The 12,657-nt window shown below is 40.8% G+C and overlaps 1 protein-coding gene across 1 annotated transcript in view; it reads right to left on the minus strand.

The window, feature by feature from the left end:
• LOC306872440 (growth arrest-specific protein 6-like) overlaps positions 1-10,638 on the minus strand; it is a 29,343-nt gene extending 18,705 nt beyond the window's left edge. The window contains exons 1-5 of the mRNA XM_079420997.1: positions 10,244-10,638; positions 9,996-10,156; positions 7,324-7,348; positions 7,108-7,170; positions 3,022-3,144 (exon numbers count right to left, since the gene is read on the minus strand). Coding sequence (XP_079277123.1) covers positions 3,022-3,144; positions 7,108-7,170; positions 7,324-7,348; positions 9,996-10,156; positions 10,244-10,304 — 433 coding nt within the window. The 5' untranslated portion in view covers positions 10,305-10,638. The remainder of the gene's footprint in view (positions 1-3,021; positions 3,145-7,107; positions 7,171-7,323; positions 7,349-9,995; positions 10,157-10,243) is intronic.
• Between the last annotated feature and the right edge of the window lie 2,019 nt (positions 10,639-12,657).

The following is a 12,657-nucleotide window of genomic DNA, read 5'->3' on the forward strand; positions in this document are numbered from 1 at the left end:
CTACTGCGCAGACTCGCGCTCCAAATGAATGAATCACTACTGCACAGACTCGCGCTCCAAATGAATGAATCACTACTGCGCAGACTCGCGCTCCAAATGAATGAATCACTACTGCGCAGACTCGCGCTCCAAACTAATCACTACTGCGCAGACTCGCGCTCCAAACTAATCACTACTGCGCAGACTCGCGCTCCAAATGAATGAATCACTACTGCGCAGACTCGCGCTCCAAATGAATGAATCACTACTGCGCAGACTCGCGCTCCAAATGAATGAATCACTACTGCGCAGACTCGCGCTCCAAATGAATCACTACTGCACAGACTCAGGCTCCAAATGAATCACTACTGCGCAGACTCGCGCTCCAAATGAATGAATCACTACTGCGCAGACTCGCGCTCCAAATGAATCACTACTGCACAGACTCGCGCTCCAAATGAATGAATCACTACTGCACAGACTCGCGCTCCAAATGAATGAATCACTACTGCGCAGACTCGCGCTCCAAATGAATGAATCACTACTGCGCAGACTCGCGCTCCAAATGAATGAATCACTACTGCGCAGACTCGCGCTCCAAACTAATCACTACTGCGCAGACTCGCGCTCCAAACTAATCACTACTGCGCAGACTCGCGCTCCAAATGAATGAATCACTACTGCGCAGACTCGCGCTCCAAATGAATCACTACTGCGCAGACTCGCGCTCCAAATGAATGAATCACTACTGCGCAGACTCGCGCTCCAAATGAATCACTACTGCACAGACTCAGGCTCCAAATGAATCACTACTGCGTAGAATCAGGCTCCAAATGAATCATTACTGCACAGACTCAGGCTCCAAATGAATCACTACTGCGCAGACTCGCGCTCCAAATGAATCACTACTGCGCAGACTCAGGCTCCAAATGAATCACTACTGCACAGACTCAGGCTCCAAATGAATCACTACTGCGCAGACTCAGGCTCCAAATGAATCACTACTGCACAGACTCAGGCTCCAAATGAATCACTACTGCGCAGACTCAGGCTCCAAATGAATCACTACTGCACAGACTCAGGCTCCAAATGAATCACTACTGCGCAGACTCAGGCTCCAAATGAATCACTACTGCACAGACCCAGGCTCCAAATGAATCACTACTGCGCAGACTCGCGCTCCAAATGAATGAATCACTACTGCGCAGACTCGCGCTCCAAATGAATCACTACTGCACAGACTCAGGCTCCAAATGAATCACTACTGCGCAGACTCGCGCTCCAAATGAATGAATCACTACTGCGCAGACTCGCGCTCCAAATGAATCACTACTGCACAGACTCGCGCTCCAAATGAATGAATCACTACTGCACAGACTCGCGCTCCAAATGAATGAATCACTACTGCGCAGACTCGCGCTCCAAATGAATGAATCACTACTGCGCAGACTCGCGCTCCAAATGAATGAATCACTACTGCGCAGACTCGCGCTCCAAACTAATCACTACTGCGCAGACTCGCGCTCCAAACTAATCACTACTGCGCAGACTCGCGCTCCAAATGAATGAATCACTACTGCGCAGACTCGCGCTCCAAATGAATGAATCACTACTGCGCAGACTCGCGCTCCAAATGAATCACTACTGCACAGACTCAGGCTCCAAATGAATCACTACTGCGTAGAATCAGGCTCCAAATGAATCATTACTGCACAGACTCAGGCTCCAAATGAATCACTACTGCGCAGACTCGCGCTCCAAATGAATCACTACTGCGTAGAATCAGGCTCCAAATGAATCATTACTGCACAGACTCAGGCTCCAAATGAATCACTACTGCGCAGACTCGCGCTCCAAATGAATCACTACTGCGCAGACTCAGGCTCCAAATGAATCACTACTGCACAGACTCAGGCTCCAAATGAATCATTACTGCACAGACTCAGGCTCCAAATGAATCACTACTGCACAGACTCAGGCTCCAAATGAATCACTACTGCGCAGACTCAGGCTCCAAATGAATCACTACTGCACAGACTCAGGCTCCAAATGAATCACTACTGCGCAGACTCAGGCTCCAAATGAATCACTACTGCACAGACCCAGGCTCCAAATGAATCACTACTGCGCAGACTCAGGCTCCAAATGAATCACTACTGCACAGACCCAGGCTCCAAATGAATCACTACTGCGCAGACTCAGGCTCCAAATGAATCACTACTGCACAGACTCAGGCTCCAAATGAATCACTACTGCGCAGACTCAGGCTCCAAATGAATCACTACTGCGCAGACTCAGGCTCCAAATGAATCACTACTGCACAGACTCAGGCTCCAAATGAATCACTACTGCACAGACTCAGGCTCCAAATGAATCACTACTGCGCAGACTCAGGCTCCAAATGAATCACTACTGCACAGACTCAGGCTCCAAATGAATCACTACTGCGCAGACTCAGGCTCCAAATGAATCACTACTGCACAGACCCAGGCTCCAAATGAATCACTACTGCGCAGACTCAGGCTCCAAATGAATCACTACTGCACAGACCCAGGCTCCAAATGAATCACTACTGCGCAGACTCAGGCTCCAAATGAATCACTACTGCACAGACTCAGGCTCCAAATGAATCACTACTGCGCAGACTCAGGCTCCAAATGAATCACTACTGCGCAGACTCAGGCTCCAAATGAATCACTACTGCACAGACTCAGGCTCCAAATGAATCACTACTGCGCAGACTCAGGCTCCAAATGAATCACTACTGCACAGACTCAGGCTCCAAATGAATCACTACTGCGCAGACTCAGGCTCCAAATGACATCACCGCCACAAGATAACAGTGGTTCTACTGGGATGTTTTGGCTTCACTTTTCTATAGTGGAAGGAATTGTAGACACGTGCATTTTTTTACAGTCTATGGTTAAGATACTGTCTGTATGAACCGCATTTTCATTGTTTTTGTATAAATGATCCAGAGAATAATATTCATCAGCAACTTTAACCTGAATGTGTGTCTGAACAGCTGATGTGTGCTTGTACCTTTCTCACACCTGACACCGCTCCATCCTGTGAAACAATGACATTGGAATTCGCCCTTTTTGTCCTCACAGCGCACCGTCCCGTAATGATTGCAGGGGTTCGGGGAACACTGGTCTGGAATGTCTGCGGGACAGAGAGAGAGACAGAGATGAGTCACGAAACACATTCGGCTTCTGAAAATGTTCTGTTTGAAACACATCGGATATGAAATCCTATAACATCCTTTGACTATGACTTTTTTCCTGTAGCTGTAACCTTCATGGCATTACATTTATTAAATTAGCAGATGTTTTTTGCAAAGCAACTTACAAACGAATAATACAACAAGTGATTCATCATAAAGAGGCAATAAACACCAGAAGTGCTAGTAATGCAAAATACCAGACATCTTTTAGAATAGTACAAGCTAGAAGAGCGAGGGACTGGTTAAACTGCATTAAACGCCTGTGTGAACTACTGCATGATCTTAGAAATGCTGCATTACTAAAACAGCAGCCTATTCGGTAACACTTTACAATAATGTTTCATTTGTTCAAATTAGTTAACAACAGTTAACCTGAACTAACCATGTAAAACACTTCTAAATAATTTATTAATCTTAATGTTAATTTCAACATTTACTAATACATTATTAAAATCAAAAGTTGTACTGTATCTGTTAATGTTATTTAATGGACCAAACATCAGTTGAACAGCTGTATTTTTATGAACTAATATGAACAAAGACTAAACAACACTGTGACAAATATATTGCACAACACACGTTAAGGTTGTGAGACGCATACATGTTGTGTAATAGTGTACATTTGCTTTTTCCATACGGTTTATAATTATACAGCATATTTGTCAACTAACTTGTTTTTAATTGTGCTTATGATATAAATTGCTTTGCCTTGATCATCTTTTGTGAATGCTAGTTAATGCATTGATGCACAAGTAATGAGTACTGCTGTCAAACGATTAATCACGATTAATCGCATCCCAAATAAAAGTTTTTGTTTACATATTATGTGTACTGTGTATATTTATTATGTTTATATAAATACACACATATACAGTATATATTTTGAAAACGTATGTATATTAACATGCATACATTTATATTCATATAATTCATATTATATATAAATATATTTCATATATAAACATTTGTTCTTAAATATATACATGCATGTGTGTATATTTATGTATACATTATATATATACACAGTACACACATATATTATGTATGTTGGATGCATTTAATCGTTTGACAGCACTAGTAGCACACTGCCAAAAATGATTTTCTTCCTTAGTATTTTTGTCTTGTTTTCTAGTATAAATATCTAAATTCTGGAATTAAGATGCATTTACTTGACAAGTAAAATGACTAAAGATATTATGTCTTGTTTTCTTGTTAATTATTTAAAATTAATTAATTAAAATTTTGTTAGTTTGCAGTGTAATGAGATCTTATTGTAAAGTGTTACTGCTAAATTTATCTAACATCCCACATGGTCTAGATGACGTCAGCTGAAAATATAAGTCAGTATAAAAAATAAATATAATTTCAGAGGTGGAGCAAGTTATTTAATTGTGCTGAAAGCGGACATTTGTTGTTCTTTATAATAATGCCACTGATGAATCTTTCACACTATAGAACATGCATTAAAACAGTACATTGTTGTTGTTCTTTTTCTGCGAGTCTTTGAGCTCTGTGTTTGGATGACTCTCTGGTTTGTCTTTGATGCGTTTGCTGACGGTGCATGAGACAAGAAGAGCTCAGAGATGCAGCATCTCTCGTTCTGACTCAGGGATTCTGCCGGACACAGACTGACCAATCACAGCGCAGCACGAGGCTGCCTCCGGATCAGCAGAAATGAGTAGAGCAGGACGAGCCTCCAGCAGACGTCATGAAGATCGTCACACACACACCCACCCACCTGACCGGCTTCACTCATTCAGATGCTCACACACACCTCAAACCCGATTTACTGAAGGATGGGAGGAGAACGAGAGGAGCGAGACGTTCAGACTCAAGAACAAACTCACCGTGAGCTCACGCACTGCAGCACTGCAGACCGCGCGCACACACACACACACACGCACGCACACGCGCACACACACACACGCACACGCGCACACACAGATACAGTGGGCAAATAAGTATTTGATATACTGCTGATTTTTCAGGTTTTCCCACTTACAAAGAATGGAGAGATCTGTAATGTTCATCGTAGGAACACCTCAACTGTGAGAGACAGAATATAAATAAAATCCAGAAAATCACATTGTATGATTTTGGATTAATTAATTTCCATTTTATTGCATGAAATATGTATTTGATACAATATAAAATAGAACTTAATATTTGGCACAGAAAGCTTTGTTTACAGTTACAGAGGTCAGAGGTTTCCTGTAGTTCTTCACCAGGTTTGCACACACTGCAGCAGGGATTTTGGTCCACTCCTCCATACAGGTCTTCTCCAGATCTTTCAGGTTTTGGGGCTGTCGCTGGGCAACACAGAGTCTCAGCTCCCTCCATAGATGTTCTATTGGGTTCAGGTCTGGAGACTGGCTAGGCCACTCCAGGACCTTGAAATGCTTCTTAGCACTCCTTAGTTGCCCTTGCTGTGTGTTTGGGGTCATTGTCATGCTGGAAGACCCTGCCACGACCCATCTTCAAAGCTCTTACTGAGGGAAGAAGGTTGTTGCCCAAAATCTTGCGATACATGGCCCCATCCATCCTCCCCTCAATACGGTGCAGTCGTCCTGTCTCCTTTGCAGAAAAGCACCCCCAAAGATGATGTTTCCACCGCCATGCTTCACGGTTGGGATGGTGTTCTTGGGATCGTACTCATCCTCCTTCCTCCAAACATGGCGGGTGGAGTTTATACCAAAAAGTTCTATTTTGGTCTCATCTGACCACATGACCTTCTCCCATGCTTCCTCTGGATCATCCAGATGGTCTTTGGCAAACTTCAGACGGGCCTGGACATGTGCTGGCTTGAGCAGCGCTGCAGGATTTTAATCCATGACGGTGTAGTGTGTTACTAATGGTAACCGTTGAGACTGTGGTCCCAGCTCTCTTCAGGTCATTGACCAGGTCCTCCTGTGTAGTTCTAGGCTGATCCCTCACCTTTCTCAGGATCATTGATACTCCACGAGGCCAGATCTTGCATGGAGCCCCAGTCCGAGGGAGATTGACAGTCATCTTGAATTTCTTCCATTTTTGGTTGTTGCCTTCTCACCAAGCTGTTTGCCTATTGTCCTGTAGCCCATCCCAGCCTTGTGCAGGTCTACAATTGTGTCCCTAGTGTCCTTAGACAGCTCTTTGGTCTTGCCCATAGTGGAGAGGTTGGAGTCTGATTGATTGAGTGTGAACAGGGGTCTTTTATACAGGTAACGAGTTCAAACAGGTGCAATTAATACAGGTAATGAGTGGAGGATAGGAGGGCTTCTTAAAGACAAACTAACAGGTCTGTGAGAGCCAGAATTCTTGCTGGTTGGTAGGTGATCAAATACTTATTTCATGCAATAAAATGGAAATTATTTATTCCAAAATCATACAATGTGATTTTCTGGATTTTATTTTTATATTCTGTCTCTCACAGTTGAGGTGTTCCTACGATGAACATTACAGATCTCTCCATTCTTTGTAAGTGGGAAAACCTGAAAAATCAGCAGTGTATCAAATACTTATTTGCCCCACTGTAGATAGATAGAGAGAAAGATGGATATAACAATAGACAGGCAAATAGATAGATAGATACACCACCAATCAAATAAAAAGCAGTTATTTTAAATAGATAATATTTCAAAATGTTACTGTTTTTGCTGTATTTTGGATCAAATAAATGCAGCCTTGGTGAACAGAAGAGACTTCTTTAAAAACATTAAAAATCTTACTGTTCAAAACATTTTTGACTAGTAGATAGACAGACAGACAGACAGACAGACACACAGACAGACAGACAGACAGACAGACAGACAGACAGACAGACAGACAGACAGACACACACACACACAGACACACACACAGACAGACAGACAGACAGACAGACAGACAGACAGACACACACACACACACAGGTGTGAGTCACTCACTGTGGACGCAGGTGATTAGATCCTGTTTCTTCTTCTCAGAGTCTCCAAACTTCTCCATACACGCTGGAGCATTAAAGAGAATCAAACACCTCCATCAACATCAGCAGATGATTCAGCAAACCATCAGCTCAATATATATATGAAATCATTCCAACCTTCATTACAACACAATCACAACACATAGAAAAGAGTTGAGACACCCTGCAGCAGACTCACCCTGATACTTCGGGTAGAAATATTCCTACAAAAGACAAAAAGCCATAATTATAAACAGTATAACAGGTTTTGGTTAGTTATGAAGACATATGAGAACTGCACAGACAGTCCTGTCCTGACATGTTGAGCCCATATTTCGTCTTACATGAGGGTGGATAATGTGTCTTGTCTCTGAGATGGTATGAAAGGACACACACACACACACACACACACTGCAGAAGTATGAGGTGGAGTAAAACTACAGAAGACTTCAGTCCATTATGTACACTAATATCACTGCAGTATTAATACAACAGCATTAATAAGAGCAAATTATTCATGTGTGACCCCAGTGACCCCTGAGCTAATCGATGTCACGTCCTCTGTGCATTAAAGACATGCAACTCTTCAACTAGTTTGACGGGTAAGTCAGCAGGTAAGCGGCATGCTGACTCACTCACACACACTGCAGTGAGAAATCTGCAGCGTCAGAGAAGCCGGTCGCATGCGCTGCTGGTGAATAATGCATGCAGCGAGTGGAATGCAACATCTCTGACACGCAAACCTGCTTCACGCCTCCTTGACTAACCTCATAGTGAAAACGCAATATATTTAAAATACATTTATTTCATACTAAGTATAGTTCAAATCTATTAACGTATTGCTCGAGACTTACTGATATAAAAATTATAATTAAACTCTATATGAAGCTACCACTTGTGCACAATGCACATTTCTTAATATTAAGCCTAAAATGTGTTTTAATGTCACTATTGATGAGGATTGTATGATTTTTGACTAATATCGGTCTTTAAATGCAAGATATTTAAAGTGTACCTGAAGGATACTTATAATAGTTTCTCTTTAGCACAATAAAATATACTTCAGTTCATCTTTAGTTGGACTTCAGTGCTACTTCCACACAATTAAAGTGCATTAAGCACAAAATTAGTTCTACTTTAGCAGATTTTAAGTGGTATTTTTATTAGGTACAAAAATATGTATTTGTAGTATACTTAGCATGAAATAAACGTATTTCAAATACATTTAGTATATTTATCACTAAGGGAGACACACTGAAAAAAATATTTTCTTCCTTAATATTTTTGTCTTGTTTTCTTGTATAAATATCTACAAATTCTGGAATTAAGATGCATTGACTTGACAAGTAAAATGACTTAAGATATTTTGTCTTGTCTTCAAACTTTGTTAGTTTTTGCTTAAAACAAGCAAAAATATCTGCCAATGGGGTAAGAAAAATAATCTCAATTCAAAGGCTAAACAAGATTATTTTTCTAATAAATTTTCTCCCCATCGGGAGATTTTTTACGTTTTTAACAAAAACTAACTAAATTTGGATAATTCTTTTTTAGAAAACAAGACATAATATCTTAAGCCATTTTACTTGTCAAGTAAATGCATCCTGATGCATTTTAGATATTTATACTAGAAACATCTAAGATGCACTCTGCAACTTAAATTGAATCCAGAAATTCTCATGTTCAAGCTAATAATAGAAAGTATCAGGGCGTCATAATCTTTCATGCTTCCCAAACATTCCCAATCCTTATTTACGGAGCAAACAGGATTAAATCTAATCAACACATTCATGAGATGCATGCAGGGAACACCGCGTCAGACATGCGTCGCCACACCGGAATTCATTCTGTATCAAAAACACATTCCAGGCTCAGCTGTCAGTCACAGCGGTGACACGCCCCTCAGGGACCAATCAGAAGGCACACCGAGCGGCTCATTTGCATATGAGCTCCCAGAGGAGAACAGTGCGTGTTTGAGGAATCATATTCCTGCAGTCTTATTGACCTGACTCAGGTGCAGTGCACTGGCTCATGGGAAAATGTGACGGAAATAATAGCATCAAGGCAGAATGGAAAGAACTAATATTTCACATTTACATCATGTTTTTGTTACATTTTCATTGTACGTTAAACTTAGTTTGGTGCAGGGACTTAAAACAACTAGAAAACTGGCAGTTTGTAAGACAATCAACCTCGATTATTTAAGGTTTATGATTATGCATGAGTTCTATTGAGTTTACAACCACTTTATTTCACTTATAATACATGTTCTATAAATGGGCCAGCCTCCCTGTCAAATGGACCACTGCAGCCCTGCTACAGACTATGTAGTGCACACTAACGAGCAGCACAGAAGTCAATGAGGATGAAAGAGTACATCAAACAAAAGCTGGAATCCAGTGCATTGACTAAAATGATCTATCGCTGCAAAAGCATGCTTGATAGTTAGTGAGCATCACCGAATGCACACTAACTAGGGAGTGGCATTATCATTACTAAAGAGGTCGATGCTGAGATCACATCAAACATCAATTGGAATTCAGCAAGTCGACTAAACCGATTAATCGTGGCAGCAGCGCATGCTAGTTAATTAAATAGTTAGTGAGGACCTTCAAGTGCATACTAACTAGGAAGTGGCACTATTACTTTGAGGATGAAATACTGCATCAAACATCAGCTGGAACGCAGAGCATGGACTAAAGCGATTAATTGTAGAAGAAGGGAACGCTAGCCAATTAGTTATTAGTTAGTTAGGGAGCATCATTGAGTGCACACTAACTAGGGAGCGGCACAGAATCATTACAGGTTTATGAGGATGAAACATCAAACATTAGCTGAATCCAGAGCACACTAGTTAGTTAGTATTCCTCTTACCGTCTCAGGGTCATTCTCAAACACTTCTCTCGCCTCCTCTTTAGTGCACCTCTCCTCCACACACTCCCTCTCCAGATGACCCTGCTTGGTCTCCTCGAACACCTGGTTCGCTCTCCGGTGTCTGCGGAGGAACTCGCTCGCCTCCTTCGGAGACACGGACACTGAAAACAGCAGAAACTCTCAACTTCTGCTGATCGCACTAGTTAGTGGTCACTGCACGGGAATAAGGGCTCGTTTGGCGTACTTACGCTGTGAGGAGCAGCCGATACACAGCAGCACGAAGCAGCAGATCCACACTAACTCTCTCATGTTGGTTCTGCGTCAAACTTTCGCTCGTTCTGGATCAGAATCCTGCACTGATCCGTGACATTCAAAGCCGAGCACAAGCGTTTCTGCAGCACATTCAAGCCTCTTCTCTCTCTCTCTCTCTCTCTCTCTCTCTCTCTCTCTAATCGTGAGCGGCAGATTCGTCGGTTTCTTGGTGAAAGTTGCAGTGCGCAGGGAGTTCCTGATGCAGAATTCTCCTCCGCAATAGCAGATCACTGCAGTACATTCTGGGAAAAGAGCCCTTTAAAGCGATAGATCGTCCAAAAAATGAACACTGATATCATTTCCTTGCCCTCATGTCCTTCAGAGCCTGTGTTTCAGTGCAACACAAAAGGAGAAGCTCAGCAGAATGTTCAGGCTGCTCTGAGTCATACAACAACAGCCCTAGTCATAAATAAATACACTTAAATGTATTCGAAATACATGCTAAGCATACTACAAATACATTTTCATATTTATGTACTTAATAAAATGCCCTGCAGTTGTACTTTTAGGCTAAACTAATCTGTTATTGCTGAATTGGAACAACTAATTAATGCACTTAAGTAGTGCTGAAGTAGAATTAAAGAGTGTGCTAACTATTGCAAGTAGACTACACTTCAGGTGCACTTTAAATATGTTGCATTTAAATACGGATATTATTCAAATATCATACAATCCTCATCAAGTGACATTAAAACACAGACTTAATATTAAGAAATGTGCATTGTGCACAAATAGTACGCCAAATAAAGTTTAAAATAAAGTCGGCAGTAAATATGTTAATAGATTTTAACCATACGAAGCATGAAATAAATGTATTTTAAATATATTGCTTTTTTACTAGGATAGAGCCGTTGAGCTTTAAACAAGGACAAAATGCATTTAAACGTCTTCTAAAGTAATACACAGCCTGAAATCTCATCTATGCATGAGCATATTTCTTGGCATGTGAAGATCAATGCATCTTCTGTAGCTGTTCAATCTTACAAGATTAACCCTACCTAGCCCTAGCACTGTCCTACTTTACACACTGCACTTTAAATAGACAGATTATGCACTTATTTAACTAAAAAACTAAGTGTGGAATATTTCATGCTCTCTACAGTTGCATGACAACAAAATAACCAAAAACTCATATACTAGACGGCCCAGATAACTGGGAATGTCCTCAGAACTTTGGCTAAATGTTCTTCCAGTAACAGAACGTTCATAGTTATCTGGTCTTTCATAATGTTCTCATAACAGCATAAAACATCCCTGGAATCGGCCTTTTCTTACCCTGCTAAGAGGGAACTTTGTAAACTTGTTGGTTAAATATTTTATGTTACATAATATCAGGACAAAACATTCTTATAACTTAGTAATATTTGATATATATTTCCATAATTTTAAAAGTAAACGTTCTTAGAATATTAAGAATAAACATTATATTTAGGGTGAAAAAGTTAGTGGAACATTGTAATAATAATGTTATAATCATGGCACATGTCAGTGTTTTAGAAACATTTCAAAACTTTGGTTTTATAACTTTAATTTGTTACCTGGGTAAATGAAAAATGTACAGTATTTGTGTAAACACTGAATCACAATCAGATTCTAAACTGTGTCACAATCAAGTGGTTTCCCATCATGCTTTTTGTTTGCTCAGTATTTGGCACGTGTCAGCATGACATCACAGCACTTTTGAGCTATTTCTAGCTGCTGATGATGGGTTCTGGGTGGGACTGGTTTGTCTGAATTGTGCAGATTGCGACACACAGAGCGAGAATTGAGAGCGAAACATTTCCAGTGAAATCAGCTGAGTTCCACAGAAGACAGAAGTCCTGTGAGGGAATGATGGCAGAACCTCCCATTACAGGTGATCATGGATTTAAACAGAATTCTGCAGAAAAATCATGTTCAAATGCAAGATTCAGATATGATCATCAGGCTTTTGAGGAGCGTTTAGTTGTTCATCTCTCAATCAGCATTGCATTACATGTTTGGATCATTTCAATCTCATTTTACTAATTCATATTATTAGAGATGACGACTGTTATAAAGTTATAAAGATCCATCAGCATCTGCAGCAAATTCATATTTTTGCTCAGTTTGAGTCCCTGAATAATACTGAGCTGTTTTTCCTCCATATTCTCACTATATATGAGCCATAAAAGGGGGGTGAAAACTTTTGAACAGGATGTCCAAATTTTTCTTATTTTGTTGAAATATCTCCTTTTTTTCCATTTAGTACTGCCCTTCGCAAGCAACAGAAGATACGTGCATGTTTCCTGGAAGACAAATTAAGTACAATTAACCTTGATCTTGGCTGTTAATGCATCGTGTTTCCTTCTGGAGCATCAGTGAATGTTTG

This window comes from Barbus barbus, assembly GCF_936440315.1.
Source record: "Barbus barbus genome assembly, chromosome: 7".
NCBI lineage: Eukaryota > Metazoa > Chordata > Actinopteri > Cypriniformes > Cyprinidae > Barbus > Barbus barbus.